Genomic DNA, 27981 nt, shown 5'->3' on the forward strand with positions numbered 1-27981 from the left:
GTCTGATATTGGTTGACTGGTAATTGGGATTTGACTCTCTTGTCTATCCCAAAGAATTGAAAGCTTTTGATAAATAACAAATTTGTTTTATTTGCAGACTTTTCGATGTTGGTGGTCAGCGTTCTGAAAGGAAAAAATGGATACACTGTTTTGAGGGTGTAACAGCTATTGTCTTTGTTGTTGCTTTGTCAGGTAAAGACAACAGTTTTTCTTTATAGACTGTTTATAACAATATTAAGAAAATATTTTTATGAAGCTTGAAGAAGGGAATATCACTTGTTGAATATTAGTGAGGATCTTGGCTTTTATACAGTGGTGCATTTTTCTTAAGTTGCAGTTTCAGACTCTTTTTAATATGCTGAAAGTCATCATGAATTCTTATTCATGATCATTTAATATGCTGAACATTCATCATGAATTCATAGTTCATCATATGCTTCATAGGAAAATTAATCTGCCTAATATTATAGGTTTGTTCATACACGAAACAAACCTTCGGTCTTAACATTAGGATTTACTAGCGCCAAGCTGGAAACCGGTAGAATTAAAATTACACTTGTGAGATCCAGGGACTAATGGCATCTATACCAGGTCACGGGGCATGTATACCCAGAATGCCCACGGCTACCTGTGACCCACCATTTATTTTCCTACCGCCTTTAAGATGAGACGTGTTACTGTCTTATTCTGATTTAAAGCCGGTTTTTCAGTTGCCCGTTCTTTATCCATTTCATTTTTTATTTTTCATTCCTTTTCTTTCTCCAAGTGTGATCAGTGTGTGGTAAGAGTGTATACGTGGTATGATGGAGAATTTTGCCTCAACATCGGGATCGTCTACAGTTTCGAAGAGGAGACAAAGGAAATGCCCAGGAGTCAGTGGCTTTCCTTCCCCATTCTAGGTTCCTAACTTCGGTGTCGACGGATCCTCATCCACGTGTAGTAGGTGCAGGGAAAACGTATGTACGGTTACTAATCCATGTTCTGTTTGTCGCGGTTTGTCGGTGGAACAGTGGAAGAAGTTCTATGGGAAAAGCCAATACAAAAGGAAGGTGGTGACGCCATCTTTGGATGACCAACCTTACCGGCTTCTTTTGTATCGGCAATAAACCAGGCTGCTCCATATGTTTCTCCACCTGCTTTTGATTTGTCTCATACCCCTTCGGTTCTCCTAGCGGTTCTGTATCGGAAACGTCAGGAGGGGCCTTGGGTAATCTTATGAATAATATGCACTCTCCTTTGTTCCCAGCAAGTAGAGGGGAGATCCGCCATCTTTGTTCCAGGCTCCTGCTACTCAAGCGCATAGGTTAGATGGTACGTGGTCAGCGCTAGGCCTACCAGGCGTACCAACCTTGGATGGTCTGCTTGCGCATTATATGACGTCACGGTTCCAGCAGGGTCCGGCAGCGCTGATGTTCCTCATCCCCGGGGCTTGCAATTTATGGGAATTAATGCCGCGGCTTCACCATCCCACTCAGTGTTTACAGCGATGCAGAACGTGGGAGGTAGTTTGGCAGCAAACGTGCGGTTGCCAGCAGAAACCTCTCAGGCTCTCCCTACGAGAGGGATGACAGTCACAACCATACGTCACACTCCGATATACGGTCAGGGCGTGATGGGACGTCACAGACCGATTCTCGGCCTTTTTCGCTGCACCCAGACGCTAATACGCCTTCTGACCCGTCAATGCAAACTGTAATAGCAGAAATTACAGGATATAGAGAAGAGAATGAATAAGAGAGACAAAAAGAAAAAGTGTGATTCGCCTTCTTCGTCTTCTCTAGTTCGGCGTCATCGCTAAGTCCGATAACGTCACGGCGAGCGCCAGTCAAGCGTTGGAGGAGGATTCGGGGGTTCTGGCGGATCCTCGGGCTAAGATAAGGAGAAGAATCAATTCTTCCTCATCTTCGGACCAAGACTGTCATTTTTTCCAAGTCAGCAGGAAGGTCGGGAAGTCAGTGGCTATTAAGCACAAGGTTGGCAGGACGAAGCCGTTCACAAGAATCCGAACAAGCGAGAGAGGTGACGGCCGGCGGGCTAGCGGCCGAGGCGGAGTTGCCAGTTCGGATCGCAAAAACCCTGCGATACCTCTGGTAAAAAATCGACGTTGGCGGCGAAAAGGTGCAGCAGAGGATGGCAATGCAGGTCCCAGTTTCGCCCGTAAGGCCGTTCAAAATACGTACGAAGGACGATAAAGGCTCCTATTAAAAGTACGAAAAATAGAGAGTTGGCAACCTCGGCAGATACGTTTCGTGGAAGGCAGTGTCCGTCTGGATAGAAGGTCGAGGCCGGGCTCGCCGACGCTCGAAAACGATGCCAATACTAATAGAGACGAACTTATCTCTGTCTTAAGGGAGCTTCATCTTGGAGATCTAGACGAGATTCTCACTCTAGATCCGTGAGCAGAGAAAGAGTGAGACGTTCCTTCTGTTCCCCTGCTGACTATCCGGGATCGAGCCAACAGCGGCCAGCAAAGATCAAAGAGACCGCGGCCGTAGGGGCAGGCGGCCGTGGAATTCCGGGCCGTCTGTCAGAAGATAGAGGCGAGACAACATCCCTTGTGCGGCGAGAATGGTACACTAGAGCCGGAGGAAGGAGAAAACCAGAGTTTCTGGCCTCGTATGCAGAGGTGATTGATTTGATTCGTCAATTCAATAACCTTCGGAGAAGACAGAAATACGGCCAGTATGCTTCCTCCTGGAATTGACATGGCATTTGGACTAAAGAGGGATACCAAGGTGTCGTATGAATTGCTTGTTCGAGTCATGCGGAATCGGTCTTGCAACACGTAAACGCAAAGATTGCAGGGAGGATAATTCCTTAAGATCAATAGATCATTTAAATTTATTCCCCCTCCAATGATAAAGCAAAGGAAATATTATACGACACCGAAGGGTCCTTTGCTTTCTAGACAAAATGAACCCTAATTTTGTAAGGTTAAGGCCTGGATTAACCTTGGATCAGGTTAAAATGGAGTGCCCTTCGAGTGACGTACCAAGAGGCTGCTACGTTAGAAGCAACAGCTTCTTCTGTCTTTCAGGCTGCTTCTTGGTTAGACCTTTGGTCAACAGCAGTGGCGAAGATTGCATCCTCGTAAGCAACAAGAAAAGTAGTGGATGAACCATTGTTCATTAGATTAACTACAGTCAGGTTCCCAAGGCGATTGCGTACCTGACAAACGTAAGTGCCAATGTTGGGCAAATATCCTGCTAATGAGGAGAGATGCAGCGTTGGCTAGGACTAAGAACCGCAATGTGGATTTTGGATTCCCTGTTAGCACAATGAGGAATGGGGATATCTTGGAATCTTAACTGCTGTTGCCAGAGGTCATACTGGAAGAGGCGATAGATAGAAGAAGGATGGACCACTAACAATAGGTTGGTGCAACAGGCAGTTAGGAAACGTTCTAACAGTCAAACTACTCCTTTGGAGGGAAGACAACAGCAAATGTCTCGAAAGAAGACAGTGAGACATAGCATCCCTAATAGAGTCACAAGACCCTCTTCCTCAAAGAGGATAACTCATCGGCCCTTTCACAATAGAAACAACAGAGGAAGGGCAATAGGGGAAGAGGGAGAGCTCAAGAAGATAGGATGGGCGCCTCCCATCACTCGGCCACACCAGTGGGGGGTTGCCTGGCAAATCACTGGACGGTGTGGCAGGAACTAGGGGCAGAGCAGTGAGTGGATGGTTGTTTCAGGATCGGGTATTTGATCCCGTTCGAGGTAACCCCGCCCCTGACAGATCAACCATTACCCCACGTCACTTATGCCCACAAAATCTCAGAAGGCCACTATTCTGCAGGACGAAGTGAAGAAGATGATGGAAAAAGGAGCTGTGGCAACAAGTATGCAGTCCGGCAAAAGGCTTCTACAGCAGGATTTTCCTGGTACCCAGCCAACGGGGAGTGGAGGACAGTAATAGACTGTCAACGCTGAATCTGTTTTATAAGGAAAACCAGTTTCAAGATGGTAACTCCGAAAACGGTTCTACAAGCAGTCAGAATCGGAGACTTTATGCTGACAGTCAATCTAAAGGACGCATACTTTCAGATACCAGTCCATCAGTCTTCAAGGAAATTTCTCCGCTTCAGTCTTGCAGGGAAAGCTTTCGAATTCAAGGTCCTGTGCTTCGGATTGACAACGTCCTCAAGTTTTTACAAGAGTGTTCACCTTCGTGTCGCGTGGGCGCATGCTCAGGGGATCAGGCTAATAAGAAATCTGACGATTGGCTGGTGATAGCAAAGTCCAGGGAGAAATTACTCAGGGACAGGGCGGCCCTCCTGCAGCTTTGTCACAGCCTAGGTATTGTGGTAAATCAGGAGAAGTCGCAGTTGGATCCAAGTCAACGTTTGGAATATCTGGGAATGGTGATAGACACAACACAAGCCAAAGTATTCCCGACAGACCAAGAGTAGGAGAAATGCAAACAAGTGGTGATGCCTTTTCTGGGAAAAGAAAACAGACACAGCAGCAAGACAGTGGCAGGTGGTGCTGGGAATCCTAACCTCCCTGGAGAAGCTAGTACCACAAGGAAGGCTACACCTTCGGTCCCTGCGCAATGGAGGATGAAGGAGTTTTGGTCACCAACAGTAGATCACCCGTACGAGCAAATTCCCTTGTCGCAGAAGTGAGGAAAGACTTGCTGTGGTGGGTGAACGACGACAATCTGACAGTGGGTGTCCCCCTTCAACAATCCTCCCCAGACCTCTTGCTGTTCTCGGATGCATCACTAGAAGGCTGGGGAGCCCATATGGAGGAGTTGATGGTGTCAGCAAAATGGAGTTGCAAGGACAGAGAACTCCATATAAACGTGCTGGAGTTGAAAGCAGCTTTTCTGGCTCTACAGGAATTCAGGGAGAGAGTAAAGGGACACTCAGTGGTATTGATGTCAGACAACACCACAGTAGTAGCTTATATAAACAAGCAAGGAGGCCTAGTTTCTCGGCAGTACATGTGATGACAGTTCAACTTCACCAGTGGGCTATAGAGAACCTGGTAGACATCAAGGCCAGGTATATTCCGTGAAAAAGAAAACATAGTGGCCGACAAGTTGAGCCGCAGGGATCAGATTCTGGGAACGGAGTGGTCCCTGCACCAACAGGTAGTGGACAGGATGCATGTCATGTTGGTGGGAAGGATCCCGAAAAAAAAAAATCATCATAGACCTATTCGCAACCAGGTACAACAAAAAGTTGGAAGTGTATTGTTCAGTAGTCCCAGACGCAGAGGCAGTAGCAGAAGATGCGCTACAACACCCCTGGGACAATCTGGACGTGTACGCATTTTCCTCCTCCAGTTTTGTCTAATCCGTCAGGTTCTGAACAGGGTAATGCGGTCTCAGAACCTCAAGATGACCCTGGTAGCCCCGTTAATGGCCGAAAGCAGAGTGGTTTCCAGACCTACTGGAACTCCTAGTAGATGTGCCAAGAGAGTTACCTCCATGGAGCAACCTTCTGTGTCAGCTGCACGTGGAGAGGTACCACCAGTCGGTGAAGTCCCTATCGCTTCACGGGTGGAGACTGTCAAGTATCTCCTCCGAGCGCGAGGGTTTTCGCAGAAAGCAGCAACTCAGATGGCAGGTAATATCAGAAAATCATCTGCGACAGTATACCAAGGAAAGTGGTCAGCATACTGTGATTGGTGTCGTAGAGGGAACGAGGGAACTTGTCTCCACTCGGTACCACTATTCAGCAGTTAGCAGACTTTCTGATATATCTCAGAACAGAAAAACATATGTCTGTATCTGCAGTGAAGGGCTCTAGCCTCGTCTTACGAATGAAAGGAGTGGACATATCGTCTTCATGGGAGTTGGCCATGCTGATGAGGAGCTTTGAACAGTCATGCCCACCAAAGGAGCTAAAAGCCCCAGATTGGGATCTGACCAAGGTACTGAGTAGTCTGACAAAACCCCCCTACGAATCACTAAGGCAGTTCACGGATAGGAGCCTGAACCCTGAAGACAGTCTTCTTATTGGCCCTGGCTTCAACCTAAAGGGTGGGGGAGCTACATGGCCTCTCATATCTCATAAAGCACTCGAGAGGTTGGAGATCAATGGTATTTGAGTTTGTCCCAGAATTCGTGGCCAAGACCCAAAATCCAACAATAGTAGACGGCAAGATTCGACTCCTTTACCATACCTTCCTTGGCAGACTTTGTAGACAACGACAAAGCTGAGATGCTCCTGTGCCCCGTCAGGGCACTAAGGGAGTACTTAAAGAGAACAAGGCACTCAGGCCGGGTGCCGGAGGTTGTTCGTAAGTACAGGACGGAACAGAAGGAAGTGTCCAGGAATAATATCGTTTTGGCTAGGGAGACGATCAGAGATGCTTATACGGCAGAAGACAGAGGGTCAGATAGCCAGGTGGGAGCTAGAGCTCAATGACATCAGGGGCGTGAGTGCTTCCCTGGCATTTAAGAAGAACATGTCTGTGGATAGAATTCTGAAAGCTGGTGTGAAACGCCAAACAACTTCACCTCATTTTATTTGAAAGATGTTGCCCATAGATCCTTGGACACCTTCTCCTTGGTCCAGTGGTGGCGGCCCAACAAGTGATATCGTTCATCCAGTGCCCCTGGACACTTGGGGGGTCAGTTTGCGTCTAGTCTAAGATGAAGGTATGAAAGAAAGTAGAATGAATGGGATGACTGGTCTTTTTTTTTTTCTTTACTACTTTCTTCCTACTCCTTTACCTACGGGCAGTATGAAGGAGAGTACCGTCATGTGCTGGAACGGACTAGATGCAGGGTGAGGTGGTCAGCCATACTGTGAAGCTATCTTAGGTGATGATATACTTTTCAGTAGCAACACACCCCTCTGGATAATAGGGAAAAGAGGGGTGAAGGTAGATCCAGTTGCAAGGGACAAGAGTAAACAGTAGAATGGTATCTACACCCAGTGGGAGAAAACCAATAGATCCGCTTATATCTTTGGTCCTAGGTTCATTGTCCATTCTCTTAGAATTTCCCTATATATTCGGAAATGATAAGGTGGCAAACTCCCAGTCAGTTGTAGAGACTTACCTACCCTCCAATAGTAAGTCTATCCTAATGTTAAGACCGAAGGTTTGTTTCGTGTATGAACAAATACCAAATTTGTAACTAATTTGTATTTTTCATAACTAACAAACCTGAGGTCTTAACAGTTAAAGGCCCACCTCGAACCACCCCTCTAGCAGTCTAAACTGGGTTAGAAATATAACTGGTGGGTCACAGGTAGCCGTGGGCATTCTGGTATACATGCCCCGTGACCTGGTATAGATGCCATAGTCCCTGGATCTCACAAGTGTAATTTTAATTCTACTGGTTTCCAGCTTGGCGCTAGTAATCCTAATGTTAAGACCTCAGGTTTGTTAGTTATGAAAAATACAAATTAGTTACAAATTTGGTATGTTTTTATTGAAGGAAGACAAAGTTTTTTATGGTAATACATTTGTGGCTGTTATTAGCGGAGAATTTTAGCACTTATGGAAGTACAGTGTAAAAGTTTCTCTCTGCCATGCAGTTTATAACACTGTACTGCTGCTTTACCTCAGTTTGATAGTGCACTGTTAATTTGAATTTTTCAACTCTAATTTTGGGTTAATAATGCTACATATATTAATTGCTATATATATAAATTTCTATGCATGCAATATAACTTACAGCATTTTAGTTTTTTGGGCAAGGCAAACTTTTGGTGCCATTTAAGTTGACAAAATTTATTTCATTTATAGGTTATGACCTTGTCCTAGCTGAGGATGAAGAAATGAACCGAATGATTGAGAGTATGAAGCTGTTTGATTCCATATGCAACAACAAGTGGTTCACAGAAACCTCCATAATTCTTTTCTTGAATAAGAAGGATTTGTTTGAGGAGAAAATCACTAAGTCTCCCCTAACTATAACCTTCCCAGAGTACACAGGTACAGTATATGTTATGAACCAATGGAAATATAACAGTTGTAATTTAATATATTTGATCACATGGGGGTCATTTTTAGTAGTTAGTAGGAAGACCATTTTTCTTTGTTTCCAGCCTGCTTTTATTTTTAATAGGAATATGCACACATGGAAAATTTTCAAAGCCTACTTAACTTATGATTGTAAAGTATTGAGAAGTATCATTAATCATCAGGAACAGAGGGTAAATAATAATAGCAACAAAAAAAAAGGATCTGTAAAAGAAATAACAGTTTACAAATAATGCAATAACTCAAGATGTTATGAAGGCTGTAAAAAATGAATGAAAATTAAGGATCTGGACTTAGGAACAAGCAATAGCTTAAGCCCTTCAATAAAGTTGCTTTTACTTAAATATGTGGCAAAAAAGAAAAAGTAAAAGCATAGGTAACAATAGTTGCAAAGTGGCCTTCATATTATGAAAAAATCTACCATGAAGATTTGTTGTGTCACTTCATTCTGTTTCCTGGTTTATTTTTCCATAAGATATGTATGAGTTATTTACAGTGCAATTCTCACAAGTGATCTACTTATTATCATTTAACATTTTCAGAAAATTCTCCTAAATCATTCATTTATATTTATACTATTCACATATTTATTGTAATGATGAATCACTTCTAACTATATTATCTATTTGGTTTCATGTTACTTGCAGCATTAAGGTAATTATATATAACTTCTACTTATTTGCTGCACTTACTGTAGTTGAGGTTTTATTTGCAATGGGGTAATGTAGAAACTGTGGGGTTTTTTTTCAGCATGGTATGGGTAGAAAGTTAGGTCTGGGTTAATTTCTGATAAGGGTAGAGAATTGGCATGTACATTTATGTAATGGTTGATTATAGCCAGATTATCTCTAGGCATGGTTTATTTTTTATATAGTGTTATTGTTTGCCATATGAGCAAGTTGTTAAGTTCTTTAGACGTCAAGTATTATTATCATTATTTTTGTGTCTATTAGTTTTTGTAACTTTAGTAGGCATCAGGATGTCCTGCTTTTTGTAGCTTTATAATGCTAATCTTGAGTGAATGTACTGTTGGAGACCACACTCATACAGGGCCATGTTCTGTAATTCCTCAGTGAAAAATTATTACAGTAATTAAATTGCAAATATTGTCCCACTTCAAACTGCTGTCTTGTTCTTTAAAGAACTAATGAACACATGAGCACATTTTCACAGAAATAAATAACTGACTTATTACGACTGAACCCCTGTGTGGGTCAGTTGGTAGTGCTCTGGTGTTGTATCTGAAAGACGGATGTGATCCTGATGGGAGTCAGAAATTTGGTACTGTAAAGAGTAGAATTAATTGCATAATTATTACACTTTTTGTAGATCCAACACAGTCACCTAATTAGCATCAGGGGATGCTATGTTCATAATTTGAATACATAATTTAAAAATTTTTTATTTCATAGGTAGCAACACTTACGAAGAAGCTGCTAATTATATTCGTATGAGGTTTGAAAGCCTAAATAAAAGAAAGGACCAGAAGGAAATATATACCCATTACACATGTGCAACAGATACCAACAATATCAAGGTAAGGAAATTGTAAATATAGTTGTGAATTATATCCCTGGCATTAATAAGAATTCTATAGAGTTGAAGAAAAATTCTAAAACTATGTTTTAGGATATTGATAAGACTTTTATATAATTTTAAAACAAAGTTGTACAATTATGTCTAGGTCATTGATAATTATTTTATAGAATTTTAATTTTTTTTATCATATATAGGTACTAATATTGTGACATGGGCCAACTTCTAAGAATTAGGAAGATTTCTCAGTTCTCACTTCAGTCATGTTGAAGGATAAACTTGAAACACATGGAAGTGTAAAACTTAACATATATTCTTCTTAGATATTTACAAGTTGGAGTACATCTTGAGATAGGAGCTTTCTGAAGAGACTTGAGTGTCGGAGAGATAGTCAGAAAGTAATGATACAGAGTTTACAGTTTTTGATCTTAGGAAGGGAACAGTATTAGGCTGACGAACACACATCCTTGACTTTTAGGTCAATGATGACACCTTAGTTTACTCTAGTTCTTGTGGGAGCCCGGTCTGACATACCGATCCACGGGAACAATGTTCATTCGTTTGTCTTTGGTTATGATGCGTTGGCATTTGCACACATCTTGAATGGACGAGGTATTTTTGGGAGTTTTTTCCTCATTGACCTGTTAAACAGAGCATAGTGATTTTTTTTTTTTTTTTTTTATATATATATAATTGAATGGGTTACATTTCCATTTTTATGTAGTATTATAATTACACTAATACTAATTTTTTTAAATTAGGAAAATAATATAAAACTATACCTAGGTCATTCATGAGAATTTTTTAGAATTAAAAAAAAAAATTGATCTAAATATTCATATTTCTGAAATTTGTATTTGTTAAAAAATTGTAACCTATAAACCTGGCTATTGCAGTAAATTTAATGGGAGTTTAATATGTGTAGTTTGAATTTCAGTTAAGAAGAATTGAGGAAAATTTATCACTATTTAGGAAAATGCATCAGTTCTGCATTGAAGCTAAAGTAACTTAAGATATGAATTTTTTTTTTAAGTAGCAGACTCATTGATTCATAAGTAGCTGACCCATTATGAAGTACTTTATTATTTAATAAAATTCATATGGTTAAGTATAAAGACCCTGCCTTCCATACAGAAATTAGTGATTGTCTTTTAAAATTTGGTTTATAGATTATGCTAATTTAACTACTTTGTTTGAGTCAATAGTAGTATCTCAAGAACTGCAGAATATAAAAGTAGAATGTATATATATTAGATAAAAAGTATGAAGTTTTAAATACATATATCTAGTATTGTAATGCTTGATTGGAAACTTTTTGAATTTTGTAAAATACTAGCCTAAAAGTGACCTTTCAAGGCTACTTCTAGGAAAATACAAACCTTGTTCTCCAACCTTGGACTGTGCCATAGCCATTATACCGAGGCCTTGCATGGTCATGGGTTTGATTTCCCTTGCCTGAGGGGTGGCTGCAATTAGGGGTTTTTCCTATTTTTTGTTCACTTTCCTGTCTTTGTTCAAAAGTGTGTAGGACAGGCTGATGAGAAAGCAAAAGTTGCTTTGGTGGATTATCAGGAAAATGCCTTCGCCTAATCTTTAACTTTTGAGCATTTTGTTTCTAAATCCATCTTAACTTTCCTCCATCGGTTGTTATGGCAAACCTGGCAGATTTCTTTTGTCTTACAGTGTGCTGGGCCCTGCCCTGTTGTCCAGTTGCTTCTGGCACTTTTTTCAATGACTTAAGGAGTCATTTATTATGTTCTCAATAGAATTTTTGTGAATTATTTAAATACAGTTATTGTTATGTTGATTTTTACAATATTGATGTTATGTGTATATTTATTAGTTTTGATTCTGATTTTATGTTGCTAATGTTAATTCTTTTGAGAGACGTTGAGCTGAACCCTGGGCCTGTGACCCATTGCAGCAAGAAAAATTGCAAGTACTTTACTAAAATTTTTTGGGCTTAAGGTCAAATTTTTTAAATCTCACAAGTTGTGCCTGTAACTATAATTTGTTGTTTTTATCTGAGACTTGTAAGAAGTATCAAGTCAAAGGGTGAATTTTTAACCCTGGGGTTTGATGGCCCTGGCTTTATTTATAGTTGTAACATCCGGCAAGCGCAAGGTATGGCTGTATACTCTTTAAGTCTGGAAGATCTATACTTATATCTATTTAGTGTATTTGCTATGAAGTTCTTTGTTTTAAAATTTTCAGTAAGTTCTACAATGTTGTATTTGATGTTTATGGTAATTCACATATCGATGATTCTTTATATGACTGTAGTATCGACGATTTTTTATATGACCCTCCTTTGGTGAGGATTAGTATGGCCCAGTCACAGGATTGAAAAGCTTCATTCATTATGTATGGAGACTAATGCAAAGCCTAGTGAATGGCTAAATTCCAATTCCACAGATCACCATGGCCAGTTTGCTCTTGAGTTCTGTGTATCCTCCGATTTTGTCCAACTAATTCAGGAACCCATGCACATTTCTGGTAATACATTAGTCCTCATTCACAGTTGTTCCATCTATTTCGAAGTCCAAGTTTTGTGAATCTTTAGGCACTTCTGATTATTGTGTCATTGAGATTGACATGCCTGTCAATCAGTATATTCCAAATTCCACTATGTTGGAAAAACGACTTGGTTGAAATCCAGAGCCAGTTGGGATCGCATTATATTGAAGCTTGTCAGGCACTCAATATGTCAGATGCTACATTAGATCCTGATCCCAAGAAGTTCAATGAAGTTCTGATTGCTATTTTAATAAGTCTCCAGAAAGGTTTGATAATACATATAGATGAGCCTACCATGACGGACAGACCAAATTCAATGCATGGAAATGAAATTGTTAAAATGAAAATACACCACTTTTGTTGAGTCTTACTGTGTTGCAATTAGAACTTACCTTAGAGCTGAGAGAAATTACAATAAATCCTTGAAGAGGAAACTTGAAGGAATTATCTTTGGTGGAACAAATTTGCATCTATCTTTGGGTCAGGGTCCTCTTCCATTCCTCCACTACTAACGGATGGTAGATTGGTTACTGGCCCTAGGAAAAGGCTGAACTGCTTCATCAAGCTTTTGAAGTTAAGCAATCAGCTGAGAATGCCCCTCTCCCTGATACTTGTCATCCTGAACCTCCTCTTACAAAATTTGCATTTCGCTCCAGGGAGGCTAAGAAAATTTTGGGTAATCTTGATAGCTGGGGTAGAGAAGACCTCTGATGTTTTCTTTCCTTTGTTTTTTTTTTTCTATTTATTTGTGAGTTGTCTCCCAAGTTTAGTAGATTCTATAGATTTGCATGTTGATGTAGTATCTTTGTGGATAATAGCAAGCTTAGTAACATGGTGCCTGTTCCAAAGAGTGGCATATCTGCAGACTGCAGTAACTACAGGCCAGTCTCTATTCTCCCTGTGCTTTCCAAAGTTGCTGAAAAGCTTTTCAGGCCAGTATATATAAGTATGTTGAATCTAAAGGATTGTTAGCTGATAGTCAATATGCATAAAGGAGGCAGCTAGGTACTTACAAAACTCTTTTAGACTTGATATGCCACTTGCAAGGGAACCTTGATAAGGGTTTTGAGATTAGAGTAATTCAGTGGGTGGATATGTTTTAGGAATACATAAAGATTTCCTTACAGGTTATAGCAGCGAGTTGTTGTGGACGGGATCAGGGCAGTATTCTTGGTCCACGTTATTTTTAGTGTATACAAGTGACATGGTTGTTGGCCTGCAAAACAAGATTGTTCAGTATGCTGATGATGCACCAATTTTGGATGGGTGTAGTAGTCTCCACTTTTGAGAATGAAGCTGCCTTCAGCCTCAACTGTGACATGGACTGGATCAGGAAATGGTGTAGTTGGTGGGGTATGAGGCTGAACAAAAGTAAAACGGAAACACTATGGATAAGCAGATTTCATACAGATTTCCCACCCCATTCTCCCATTCAGGTGGATGGAAAGTTGCTGAACGAGTGAAGCTTTAACTATTCTAGATGTAAGCTTTGACTCGCCTCTAATTTTTTAGAAACATCTGATGAAAGATTTAGCAAATGCCACTTGAAAGTTAGGCATTGTTTATAAGGCCTCGTATATTTAGGACAGTGATAAAATCAATGAAACCTGTTTTAGGTAATTTTTATTCTCTACTAGCATACTGTTTTTGGTATGCATGTCTGCTTCTGCCAGAGATTCATCTCTTTAGGTAGTATGGTTTGTAGCGGTAGGTTTCTGTTTTCTAATAGAAGTAGTTATGACTTGGACTATGAACGGTTGGTCTTTTGCTCGTCACTTTTTCTTAAGTTGTATTTCAACAGAGATCTTTAACGTTCACAATTGATCCCTGATCCCTTTTATCTTCCAAGAGCAACCAGATTTGCTGAAAAGCATCATCGATATGCAGTAAATGTGCCTCGCTGTCAAACTTCTCTGTTACAGAGGTCCTTTATTCCTCACACCATTGGACTATGGAACAGCGTCCCAGAGGATGATGTGCAATTGGAACTAAAGAAGTTCAATCAAATGTTCAATGCATTACTAAGCTAATACTGTTCTCCTCGCATTTTAATACATTTTTATCTGTTTGTTGATTTATATTTTTTCTTTTTTAATAAGCGAGATCTGTTCTTTCTGTATTTCCCTTTACTTCTTACTTTAATGAACATCATATTCTTTGTAAGCTTGAATTTCAAGTCAGTGGCCTGTGGGCTTCTTTATGAAGAGTTTATATCTTCTGAATAATAATAATAATTGATAATAATAATAACAATAGTGAACTGCAGTTGAATCAGTTATCCTTTCAAACATGAACATTACTATTCCAAACACTGGTGTCAATCATTATTTTTTCTTTTACAGTTTGTCTTTGATGCAGTTACTGATGTCATCATCAAGAACAATCTCAAGGATTGTGGGCTGTTTTAGGAAGTGTCATGCATTGGACTAGAGCAGGTATTATAGAACCACCTTTGTATGCAATCCCCGACACTCATCACACTTACGTAGGGTTTCCTTAAGTTGGTTCTTTTGCCCTTCCTTCACATTCCTAGCAGGATATGGAGTTAGTACCAAAGTACTCAGTATGATTACGATGGCTACACAGGTATGCGTAAATGTTTTCTGCCGAACATAGTAGTGACGAAAATGTATCACGGATTAAACTAATGTGCATATCTGTTGTTAGACTTGAGTCTTGTGCATAAATGGTTTATAGAGTTGATATCTGTAAATCAGCAAAAATGTGCATGTGTGGACAAGTGTGCCATGTATTAATTTGGGCCAGTGATTTTTGGTAACGCCAATGTTTTGCAAGTTTCTCGTTAAGTTCTTCATGCTGTGACAGAAGTGGACTCCTGCCAGACAAGTTTGTCAAGTTGGAACAAAATATTTCCTTACTATTTTTTTATGCTTGCTAGAAATGTTTTCCTTGGCAATGCTTTTTAGTGCCTAATTTGTAAATGATACGTGATGCAACTTCTGTGCATTATCAAATAACCTGCTTGAGGTATGTATCCGTGTGGCTGTGCTAACAGCCAGTGAATTTTCTTAAAAGTTGAATACAGTTTATTTAAAACAATGTACTATTTGATAAATAGCATATATTTAGTACTGTAGTATAAAGTGAATTTTTATCAAGAAAATTTTGTGAAATTATATTAAACTTTATGTATTTTGGTATATATTTAACTAATTATTACTGTGCTTTCTTTGTAGAAGGTATTAATTTTAATATCCTTCAAATGTTATGGAAGAAACTTTTTGAAGTTTAAAATTCTTGAGGTTCGGTGAATGGAATAGTTTGAGGATTAATAAATTATCTTTTAGATACTTAAACGCATTTGAAGAGGGTATTTGTGCAATATATTTAGATTGGTGGATTTATTGTATCTGAAAATGATTGATCGGTGACCTTGTACATACTACAAGAAGCCATAGTTATCATAATTTGAAGATGTGATTGGTATATTTAATGACCCTTTGAAGGCCACATAGTTTATTAGTATCATGGTTAAATTGACTTCAGTCAAGCTCAAAATAGGAATGTAAAAGTACATTTTCTTTGGTAGCACAGTAATAGTTTTTATTTTTGTAAGCCGAAATATTTTTAGGAACTATGTGGTAGTTTGAATGTAACTTTTTTTTTTTTTTCTTCTTAATAGATATTACTCCGCTTTCCAGTTGTAGCTATGCAGGACATTGGTTGGTTGGATTTTTGTATTTTAAAAATAAAGCCTGAGTTTTTTGTACAATTTACAGTATAGAACTAAGGCTACAAGGCAGAAGTTGCCACAAGTTGTAAACATTTTGTAAGCATTATATAATTGCTAAGGATATTATCCTAATAATTCTCTTGTAAATGGATGGATGGTAGATGCTGTCAGGCTTAGAATTTGCTATTTTGGTGTTGGCCAGTATCATCCATGTAGAGGAAGGCTATAACATGTAAATAGTGATGTGAGAGTACTATGGAAAAACTTGAAAAGGCAAATGATATAAAAGCCTAACTTGAGATTAGGTATACAGATTGTCTCAGATTATGGGCAATTATAATATGCACTAGTGTGGAAGATGTAGTTTGGAAATTTGCTTTCATATCTTCAGGTGAGGTTATTGCAGGACAGTTATATGCAAGTTAGGTGCCACATTCATCATCAGTCTAGTTAGAAACCGTTGCAGTTGCACAATCTTTTAAGTACATCAGTACAGAGGATCTTGTGCTTCTGCGTTACAATTGTTTTTAATATGTGATGAGTAACTTTTGAGCCTTTAATTTCATTACAACTTAATATTAGATGCAGGTTCTTGGGGCAGTTATGTATTTACTCATGGGGATAATTCTCAAAACTTTAAAAATATTTTCTATTCATAAAGATCTATTAAAATTGAATTCATGGTATGACGACTTCACAAGTTGACACTTGTGGGAGTTTAGCTGCTCTTGTGAGTTCGTGGGACCTGCTTTGTTTTTATTAATGGTCAGTGTCACTTCCTAGACTGTTTTTAAGATATGATTGGCATGTTTTTAAAGTGAGATTTATGATTGACATCTCTGAATTGAATATTGCCTCTTAATGGTTAAGATTGGTTAGAAAAGTTGTAGTCAGTCTAAACATAAGAGCACAAAACTCAGTATGAAAGCATTTTAAATTTTTACTTGAGGTAAAAGCACACAGCAACTGATAGTGGCCAGAATACTTTACAGTTTACATTGGATTTGCATACAGTAAAATTTTTTTTTCATGATGCCATAAAATTTAATAGTTGTTACATAGCTGTCAACCAGCTGCATTTATTTGCCAAGTAGGGTTACAATCTAAAATAGATGGTCAAGGGTACAATTCTCTGACTCATTTTCTAGAATGGTTGACTACTAGCTATGTGATCTAGTGGATTACTTTTGTTACATATATTTTTTTAGAGGAATGAAGTACGTACTTTTTTTACAAATACTGTAGAATTTTCTAGAGGAATTAACCTTAAACTTGGAGAAGTCTTGTAGTTAGGAAAATTTAATTTCACTCATCAGTTTTTCATATTCTTGTACAGCTGTGAACAGTAAATAGTAAAAGGTGTTTTTCTTTAATTATCCTAGTTTTCATTATGCCAAATAATAATCACTTGTTTACAGTAGACAGATTGTAGAAAAAAGGCAGAATGTTTTTAAGATCTTAAAAGAATTAAATGTAGAAAAAGAAAATTGTTCATACACGAAACAAACCTTCGGTCTTAACATTAGGATTTACTAGTGCCAAGCTGGAAACCGGTAGAATTAAAATTACACTTGTGAGATCCAGGGACTAATGGCATCTATACCAGGTCACGGGGCATGTATACCCAGAATGCCCACGGCTACCTGTGACCCATCAGTTATATTTCTAACCCAGTTATTTTCCTACCGCCTTTAAGATAAGACTTGTTACTGTCTATCTCATTTAAAGCCGGTTTTTCAGTTTGCCCGTTCTTTATCCATTTCATTTTTTTTTATTTTTCATTCATTTTCTTTCTCCAAGTGTGATCAGTGTGTGGTAAGAGTGTATACATGGTATGATGGAGAATTTTGCCTCAACATCGGGATCGTCTACCGTTTCGAAGAGGAGACAAAGGAAATGCCCAGGAGTCAGTGGCTTTCCATGTTCTAGGTTCCTAACTTCGGTGTCGACGGATCCTCATCCAACGTGTAGTAGGTGCAGGGAAAACTTATGTACGGTTACTAATCCGTGTTCTGTTTGTCGCGGTTGGTCGGTGGAACAGTGGAAGAAGTTCTATGGGAAAAGCCAATACAAAAGGAAGGGGGTGACGCCATCTTTGGATGACCAAACCTTACCGGCTTCTTTTGTATCGGTAATAAACCAGGCTGCTCCATATGTTTCTCCACCTGCTTTTGAATTGTCTCATACCCCTTCGGTTTCTCCTAGCGGTTCTGTATCGGAAACGTCAGGGGGGGCCTTGGGTAATTTTATGAATAATTTGCACTCTCCTTTGTTCCCAGCAAGTAGAGGGGGAGATCCGCCATCTTTGTTCCAGGCTCCTGCTACTCAAGCGCATAGGTTAGATGGTACGTGGTCAGCGCTAGGCCTACCAGGCCGTACCAACCTTGGATGGTCTGCTTGCGCATTATATGACGTCACGGTTCCAGCAGGGTCCGGCAGCGCTGAATGTTTCCTCATCCCCCCGGGCTTGCAATTTATGGGAATTAATGCCGCGGCTTCACCATCCCACTCAGTATTTACAGCGATGCAGAACGTGGGAGGTAGTTTGGCAGCAAACGTGCGGTTGCCAGCAGAAAACCTCTCAGTCTCTCCCTACGAGAGGGATGACGTCACAACATACGTCACACTCTGATATGGCAGGCGTGATGACGTCACAGACCGATTCTCGGCCTTTTTCGCTGCACCCAGACGCTAATACGCCTTCTGACCCGTCAATGTAAACTGTAATGCAGAAATTACAGGATATAGAGGAGAGAATGAATAAGAGAGACAAAAAGAAAAAGTGTGATTCGCCTTCTTCGTCTTCTTCCTCTAGTTCGGCGTCATCGCTAAGTCCGATAACGTCACGGCGAGCAGCCAGTCAAGCAAGAAGGTCGGAAAATCAGTGGCTATTAAGCACAAGGTTGGCAGACGAAGCCGTTCGCAAGAATCCAAACAAGCGAGAGAGGTGACGGCCGGCGAGCTAGCGGCCGAGGCGGAGTTGCCAGTTCGGATCGCAAAAGCTGCGATACCTCTGGTAAAATCGACGTTGGCGGCGAAAGGTGCAGCAGAGGATGGAATGCAGGTCCCAGTTTCGCCCGTAAGGCCGTTCAAAATACGTACGAAGGACGATAAGGCTCCTATTAAAAGTACAAAAAATAGAGAGTTGGCAACCTCGGCGGATACGTTCGTGGAAGGCAGTGTCCGTCTGGATAGAAGGTCGAGGCCGGGCTCGCCGACGCCCGAAAAACTATGCCAATGCTAATAGAGACGAACTTATCTCTGTCTTAAGGGAGCCTTCATCTTGGAGATCTAGACGAGATTCTCGCTCTAGATCCGTGAGCAGAGAAAGAGTGAGACGTTCTCGTTCCCCTGCTGACTATCCGGGCTCGAGCCAACAGCGGCCAACAAAGATCAAAGAGACCGCGGCCGTAGGGGCAGGCAGCCGTGGAATTCCGGGCCGTCTGTCAGAAGATAGAGGCGAGACAACATCCCTTGTGACTGAGAGTGGTACACTAGAGCCGGAGGAAGGAGAAAACCAAGAGTTTCTGGCCTCGTATGCAGAGGTTATTGATTTGATTCGTCAATTCAATAGCCTTTCGGAGAAGACAGAAACACCGGCCAGTATGCTTCCTCCTGGAATTGACATGGCTTTTGGACTAAAGAGGGATACCAAGGTGTCGTATGAATTGCCTTGTTCGAGTCATGCGGAATCGGTCTTGCAACACGTAAACGCAAAGATTGCAGGGAGGGATAATTCCTTAAGATCTAATAGATCATTTAAATTTATTCCCCCTCCAATGATAAAGCAAAGGAAATATTATACGACACCGAAGGTCCCTTTGCTGTCTAGACAAATGAACCCTAATGTTGTAAGGTTAAGGCCTGGATTAACCTTGGATCAGGTTAAAATGGAGTGCCCTTCGATGACGTACCAAGAGGCTGCTACGTTAGAAGCAACAGCTCTTCTGTCTTTCAGGCTGCTTCCTGGTTAGACCTTTGGTCAACAGCAGTGGCGAAAATTGCATCCTCGGAAGCAACAAGGAAAGTAGTGGATGAACCATTGTTCATTAGATTACTACAGTCAGGTTCCAAAGCGATTGCGTACCTGACAAACGTAAGTGCCAATGTTTGGGCAAATATCCTGCTAATGAGGAGAGATGCAGCATTGGCTAGACTAAGCCGCAATGTGGATTTGGATTCCCTGTTAGCAATGAGGAATGGGGATATCTTGGAATCGCAACTGCTGTTGCCAGAGGTCATACTGGAAGAGGCGATAGATAGAAGAAGGATGGACCACTAACAATAGGTTGGTGCAACAGGCAGTTAGGAAAACGTCTAACAGTCAAACTACTCCTTTGGAGGGAAGACAACAGCAGATGTCTCGGAAGAAGACAGTGAGACATAGCATCCCTAATAGAGTCACAAGACCCTCTTCCCCAAAGAGGATAACTCATCGGCCCTTTCACAATAGAAACAACAGAGGAAGGGGCAATAGGGGAAGAGGGAGAGGCTCAAGAAGATAGGATGGGCAAATCACTGGAAGGTGTGGCAGGAACTAGGGGCAGAGGAGTGGGTGGTGGATGTTTCTCAGGATCGGGTATTTGATTCCGTTTCGAGGTAACCCCGCCACTGACAGATCAACCATTACCCCACGTCACTTATGCCCACAAATCTCAGAAGGCCACTATTCTGCAGGACAAAGTGAAGATGATGATGGAAAAAGGAGCTGTGCAACAAGTATGCAGTCCGACAAAAGGCTTCTACAGCAGAATTTTCCTGGTACCCAAAGCCAACGGGGAGTGGAGGACAGTAATAGACCTGTCAACGCTGAATCTGTTTATAAGGAAAACCAGTTTCAAGATGGAAACTCCGAAAACGGTTCTACAAGCAGTCAGAATCGGAGACTTTATGCTGACAGTCGATCTAAAGGACGCATACTTTCAGATACCAGTCCATCAGTCTTCAAGGAAATTTCTCCGCTTCAGTCTTGCAGGGAAAGCTTTCGAATTCAAGGTCCTGTGCTTCGGATTGACAACGTCTCCTCAAGTTTTTACAAGAGTGTTCACCCTCGTGTCGGCGTGGGCGCATGCTCAGGGGATCAGGCTAATAAGATATCTGGACGATTGGCTGGTGATAGCAAAGTCCAGGGAGAAATTACTCAGGGACAGGGCGGCCCTCCTGCAGCTTTGTCACAGCCTAGGTATCGTGGTGAATCAGCAGAAGTCGCAGTTGGATCCAAGTCAACGTTTGGAATATCTGGGAATGGTGATAGACACAACACAAGCCAAAAAGTATTCCCGACAGACCAAAGAGTAGAGAAATGCAAACAAGTGGTGAATGCCTTGCTGGGAAAGCAGACACAGCCAGCAAGACAGTGGCAGGTGGTGCTGGGAATTCTAACCTCCCTGGAGAAGCTAGTACCACAAGGAAGGCTACACCTTCGGTCCCTACAATGTAGGATGAAGGAGTTTTGGTCACCAACAGTAGATCACCCGTACGAGCAAATTCCCTTGTCGGCAGAAGTGAGGAAAGACTTGCTGTGGTGGGTGAACGACGACAATCTGACAGTGGGTGTCCCCCTTCAACAATCCTCCCCAGACCTCTTGCTGTTCTCGGATGCGTCACTAGAAGGCTGGGGAGCCATATGGAGGAGTTGATGGTGTCAGCAAAATGGAGTTGCAAGGACAGAGAACTCCATATAAACGTGCTGGAGTTGAAAGCAGTCTTTTCTGGCTCTACAGGCAATTCAAGGAGAGAGTAAAGGGACACTCAGTGGTATTGATGTCAGACAACGCCTTAGTAGTAGCTTATATAAACAAGCAAGGAGGCCTAGTTTCTCGCAGTTACATGTGATGACAGTTCAACTTCACCAGTGGGCTATAGAGAACCTGGTAGACATCAAGGCCAGGTATATTCCGGGAAAAAGAAACATAGTGGCCGACAAGTTGAGCCGCAGGGATCAGATTCTGGGAACGGAGTGGTCCCTACACCAACAGGTAGTGGACAGGAGCTCATGTTGTGGAAGGACCGATCATAGACCTATTCGCAACCAAGTACAACAAAAAGTTGGAAGTGTATTGTTCAGTAGTCCCGGACGCAGAGGCAGTAGCAGAAGATGCGCTACAACACCCCTGGGACAATCTGGACGTATACGCATTTCCTCCATTTTGTCTAATCCGTCAGGTTCTGAACAGGGTAATGCGGTCTCAGAACCTCAAGATGACCCTGGTAGCTCCGTTATGGCCGAAAGCAGAGTGGTTTCCAGACCTACTGGAACTCCTAGTAGATTGTGCCAAGAGAGTTACTCCATGGAGCAACCTTCTGTGTCAGCCTCACGTGGAGAGGTACCACCAGTCGGTGAAGTCCCTATCGCTTCACGGGCGGAGACTGTCAAGTATCTCCTCCAAGAGCGAGGGTTTTTCGCAGAAAGCAGCAACTCAGATGGCAGGTAATATCAGAAAATCATCTGCGACAGTATACCAAGGAAAAGTGGTCAGCATACTGTGATTGGTGTCGTAGAGGGAACGAGTCTCCACTCGGTACCACTATTCAGCAGTTAGCAGACTTTCTGATATATCTCAGAACAGAAAAAACATATGTCTGTATCTGCAGTGAAGGGGTACAGGGCGGCTCTAGCCTCAGTCTTACGAATGAAAGGAGTGGACATATCGTCTTCATGGGAGTTTGGCCATGCTGATGAGGAGCTTTGAACAGTCCATGCCCACCAAAGGAGCTAAAAGCCCCAGATTGGGATCTGACCAAGGTACTGAGTAGTCTGACAAAACCCCCTTACGAACCACTAAGGCAGTCCACGGATAGGAGCCTGACCCTGAAGACAGTCTTCTTATTGGCCCTGGCTTCACCAAAAGGGTGGGGGAGCTACATGGCCTCTCATATCTCATAAGCACTCGAGAGGTTGGAGATCAATGGTATGTGAGTTTTGTCCCAGAATTCGTGACCAAGACCCAAAATCCAACAATAGTAGACGGCAGATTCGACTCCTTTACCATACCTTCCTTGGCAGACTTTGTAGACAACGACAAAGCTGAGATGCTCCTGTGCCCCGTCAGGGCACTAAGGGAGTACTTAAAGAGAAACAAGGCACCTCAGGCCAGGGTGCCAGAGGTTGTTCGTAAGTACAGGATGGAACAAGAAGGAAATGTCCAAGAATACAATGTCATTTTGGCTAAGGGAGACGATCAGAGATGCTTATACGGCAGAAGACAGAGGGTCAGATAGCCAGGTGGGAGCTAGAGCTCATGACATCAGGGGTGTGAGTGCTTCCTGGCATTTAAGAAGAACATGTCTGTGGATAAAATTCTGAAAGCTGGGGTGTGGAAGCGCCAAACAACTTCACCTCATTTTATTTGAAAGATGTTGCCCATAGATCCTTGGACACCTTTTCCTTGGGTCCAGTGGTGGCGGCCCAACAAGTGATATAGTTCATCCAGTGCCCTGGCGGGTCAGTTGCGTCTAGTCTAAGATGAAGGTATGAAAGTAGAATGAATGGGATGACTCGTCTTTTTTCTTACTGCTTTCTTCCTACTCCTTTAACTACGGGCAATATGAAGGAGAGTACCGTCATGTGCTGGAACGGACTAGATGCAGGTGAGATGGTCAGCCATACTGTGAAGCTATCTTAGCTGATGATATACTTTTCAGTAGCAACACACCCCTCTGGATAATAGGGAAAAGAGGGGTGAAGGTGGATCCAGTTGCAAGGGACAAGAGTAAACAGTAGAATGGTATCTACACCCAGTGGGAGAAAACCAATAGATCCGCTTATATCTTTGGTCCTAGGTTCATTGTCCATTCTCTTAGAATTTCCCTATATATTCAGAAATGGATAAGGTGGCAAACTCCCAGTCAGTTGTAGAGACTTACCTCCCTCCAATAGTAAGTCTATCCTAATGTTAAGACCGAAGGTTTGTTTCGTGTATGAACAAATACCAAATTTGTAACTAATTTGTATTTTTCATAACTAACAAACCTGAGGTCTTAACAGTTAAAGGCCCACCTCGAACCACCCCTCTAGCAGTCTAAACTGGGTTAGAAATATAACTGATGGGTCACAGGTAGCCGTGGGCATTCTGGGTATACATGCCCCGTGACCTGGTATAGATGCCATTAGTCCCTGGATCTCACAAGTGTAATTTTAATTCTACCGGTTTCCAGCTTGGCACTAGTAAATCCTAATGTTAAGACCTCAGGTTTGTTAGTTATGAAAAATACAAATTAGTTACAAATTTGGTATATTTAATCGATGCACACCTGAAGACACCATGAATAGGTTATAGGTTGGGGCCTTTTATTTATAAAAGATTGCTTTACCTCATATACTGGCATTACCTTTTCAACTAATGAGAAAAAGTGTACAAAATAATCAGGGGCTGTAATTGACTGCTACCACTTTCTAGTCTCTTCATGTCTCCAGTTTACCATTTACGTAAAACTTGCCTTCGATATTAATGATCTGAAAAGGAATGGTTACACGCTCCGTTAGTTTCTAGTTTACATTGTTTTTCTTATTTTTGTTAGATACTTTACTAAACCATTTGGCAAGCACTAATGCTAAGACATTCATACCAACTTGGTAATGAACTCATTTTGGCAACATTTGAGGTACATGGTGTTTATCTCTTGCTGCTCCAAAATTTTCATGTGCTTCATGCAATAAAGCTTTAGTCTTGCACTGCACTTTGATGGTAATAAAATAGTTTTTCTTTAAGTCACAAAGTTAATTGTACAGTGTAGTATCCTCCAAAGAATGTCCTTGTCTGAATAAGCACAAGCTCACCTAATTGATAGTTGTAGGAAGACCAGTCTCTCATGGATGCGAATCTCCACCTGAGAAAAGATAGACCATGGAAGATGTATAACCACCTCAACTCTTCCAAGTTAGAGAAGTTGTAAAAGGCTCATCTGCATGATTGTAATGGATATTACCATGGTCCTCCAACCTTTGCATTAGATCTTTAAGGTAGTCTAGGTCGACTCACAAAATCTTTCTACAAGACACTCATCATATCAGACTTTGTGAGGAGGCTCAGAGCAATTGTTGAAAAATATCAAAACCCGATTAAGAACTACCAAAAGGATGGCATGTCCTAATAGGCACACTGACCCTCTTCTATGATCACCACTTTGTGCTTTTGATGAATCAATCTCAACTTGGCAGTTTGAGGATTGCCAGGAACATGGGAGGTTATGCAAGGTCAGAAAGGCCCAGGAGGTGGGGTCCTAGCAAGCTTTAATCATGCCAATTGCCAATCTGTGAAAAAGTCATATTGAGAAGTCAAATGCTCAGGCCTAACCACAGGAGAAGCATCGACTAAGTGATTGCAAATAAAAAAAATCAGTCTAAGCCATAGCTCATGAGCACAACTTGTAGTAGTGAACTAATTAGCCTAACTGGTTTTAGTGTGGTGACAGCTGCATTATTGACTGTGCCTTGGGGAGTGGGAGCAGCAGACATCCACGAATCTGGGAGTGGTTGAAGGTTCTGATGACTGGTCCCTTAATGAAAACTTCAAAGTACATAGACAGCAGCAGTTGCAGCACTGGAATATCTTCCAGATGAAGTAGGTGGTGGTGGTGTCAACAAGTAAAACCAAGGCAGAATTCATCAACATATTCCAAAAGTTAACCACAAGTGTCCATGAATGTTGTTTACCTAAACATGGAAACCTCTACTACAATCCAAAAGAGACTAGTCTGGACTGCAGACCCACCAAATATGAAAACCCTGGAGTGGGAAGTAGTAAGTAGAGGTAAGAAGGTGGCAGTGGCAAAAGAAAAAATTAACAGAAAATTAGATGAAGTATAGAATATGACTTCTTGGTAAGCCGTGGAATCTCAAGGATTCATACAATTATTGCTAATTTATAAAAATTATTGATTGGGATAGAGAAAAATTTCAGTCTTCAATTTTATTCAAACTCAACTGTGTACAATACTTTCAATAAAATTCAGAGGTCTACAATAAATAGCGTAAATCTTCTCTTGCTCATCCATATGAAAACGAAATTGCAAGGAACAGGAAGCCTAAATTTTATGAGAAACTTATCTGACATCACTGCATCACTTAAGGCACTTAAAATGTATAAAAATAGTTATCTTTTTTTTTTTTTTTAAACTTAAGCTTACAAATATTTTTAATATCGATAACCCTACCATTAAAATTCTTTAGCTCCCAATCTACATAAAACATTTAGACTAGAATCATACGTGAGTAAGTAGCAAAGACTTTTTGAGGACTGGGTATTTTATACATTTTACAAAATTATAATAAGCTTTTATCACATTTTAGAATTTTGGACCCCAAAGAAGCTTATGCAGCTACCTTATTAAGAATTAAAGCTACTCTTGTCACACGTACTGAAACAGCTGACAATCGCGTTACAAAAATAAACTTAAAAAATTTGTAAGCATATTTTTATATTCAAATGTTAACTCTTAGTTCCTTGAAGGATCATTGCTCATTTCCATATGAAGCAACAGTGAACAAAATAGCTTCTCTTGTTTGCTTGAATATTTTTTTTTTACTTAAATTCAGAACTTACTACAGTAACAAAGAGTCAATTCAGAAGACATAAAAACCTATGTAGAAATCGATAGGTGCATAGGTAATCATCAGTCTTTGTAGCTTTGAAAATATAGCCATTTGCATACATACCTTTCACAACACAACTTATTCTAGAACTAAATGTTCCATACTAACAGCTTTCAATAATAGCACCAACCTAGTACTGAGAATTTGAGTATAAATGTTATACTCTTACTTTATCAATCTATATATAGATCAAATTAAATCTTTGAGAAGCCACTCCCTTGGGCAGAATAGGAGAATTACAACAATTCTTGGCAATATACACCAATGGCTAGAAGGAAAATGCACAGGCAAGATGACTAGCCACTAAAACTTCAAAATCTCTTAGGTAATGCACAAAACTGGCCTAACTGACAACAGAAGAAAAGTATACTCAAGAATGCACCCATCTTTACATAACCTTACATTGTAATGTAAGCATGTTATTAGTTACAGTCAGCAATACTTTAAATATCTACACTACTGAATGAACAAATTATAATTTATGTATGGGAATTCCAGTGTTCTAATTAAACATCAAGCTATTACGTATAAGGCTTATTTAAACTGTATCGTAAGATGCCTGCTGTATCAAGATGGAAAATCTACACTTAAATGCTATGAGTAAAGTGGAAGAAAGAAAAGTAGAACGTCTGTATCATGCAAGACTTCAAAGATAAGAAAGTCATGAATGGCTCTCATGGACTTAGGCTACCTATATCTTCTGAATTTCAGGTGTATACATTTATCTTGATAAGAGTTTTACAAAGAAATAACAATAAACAAAAATAAACAAGTGAAATAAAAGAACTTACTTCTACATATAATTTTCCTATACAGGAAATTTGCCTCATTGCACTAAGGAAAGTCTTAATGAATTTTACAATATCCTCTACAAATTCTAGACAACTCGCAGAAGTTGTGATATGTCTAACCCTTACCCATAGAAACTTGAATCCCTCCAATAATCCTTGAGCACTTGCAATCTAGTGCAATGTAAATGACATCACATAAATGCATAAGGCTTGTTACAATAATTAAATAAGATATCCAGAACAGTTACAGCTGGAGTACTTGAGTTGAACTTATGAAGGTTTACTTTACCAAGTTTACCATACACAGTCAACAGTGTACTTGTATGACTGACACTAAGTACAAAGCAGAGAAGCAGTACTTATATAATCAAGCTTTGAATCAGACCAAAGCTTCCCAAATATAACAACGCTTCACAAAGTCATGAGTATGCTCATCCCACTATCCACCATAAGCAAGTATAAACTTTCACACATTTCAATATTAAGTGCACATACCTACATAACATAATGTTCATTTTTAACACTAGGATGCAGGAGGGGACGAAGGAGTGGCTGCAGCTCCAGCTGTTGCTGCTGCTTGTAAACGAGCTCCAACTTCAGGTTCGATGTTTTGCATTAGAGAATTGAACTGTTCAGGGAAATCGCGGCTTGCACTACTCACAAGTTCTTCAATGACTTTATTAGTTTCTGGAAAACAAAGTTGTTTGTATAACACACACTCAAAAACAACATTTTTAGTATTATAAAAAAAATCAAATTAATACTGACCTGCTATATGTAGTACTATGTAGATGATGCTGCTCCTGTTGTAAATTCATTCTACAAAAGAATGAAACTAATCTGCTGCTACCAATAATACCCATTGATGATTATAAAGTAGGGTATGATACTGCTGAACTC

General features: G+C 40.5%; 2 protein-coding genes across 4 annotated transcripts in view; one reads left to right on the forward strand and one right to left on the reverse strand.

Moving 5' to 3' along the window:
• LOC135206648 (guanine nucleotide-binding protein G(i) subunit alpha) overlaps nt 1–17058 on the forward strand; it is a 152039-nt gene extending 134981 nt beyond the window's left edge. For both annotated transcript variants that reach the window (XM_064238001.1, XM_064238000.1), the window contains exons 6-9: nt 98–192; nt 7713–7901; nt 9362–9486; nt 14345–17058. In XM_064238001.1, the coding sequence (XP_064094071.1) occupies nt 98–192; nt 7713–7901; nt 9362–9486; nt 14345–14410 (475 nt within the window). In that variant the 3' untranslated portion in view covers nt 14411–17058. The remainder of the gene's footprint in view (nt 1–97; nt 193–7712; nt 7902–9361; nt 9487–14344) is intronic.
• Nucleotides 17059–25592: 8534 nt separating this feature from the next.
• LOC135206649 (importin-4-like) overlaps nt 25593–27981 on the reverse strand; it is an 87879-nt gene continuing 85490 nt past the window's right edge. For both annotated transcript variants that reach the window (XM_064238002.1, XM_064238003.1), the window contains exon 20: nt 25593–27768. In XM_064238002.1, coding sequence (XP_064094072.1) covers nt 27605–27768 — 164 coding nt within the window. In that variant the 3' untranslated portion in view covers nt 25593–27604. The remainder of the gene's footprint in view (nt 27769–27981) is intronic.

Source organism: Macrobrachium nipponense, chromosome 31 (genome assembly GCF_015104395.2).
Source record: "Macrobrachium nipponense isolate FS-2020 chromosome 31, ASM1510439v2, whole genome shotgun sequence".
In the NCBI taxonomy this organism is placed as follows: Eukaryota; Metazoa; Arthropoda; class Malacostraca; order Decapoda; family Palaemonidae; genus Macrobrachium; species Macrobrachium nipponense.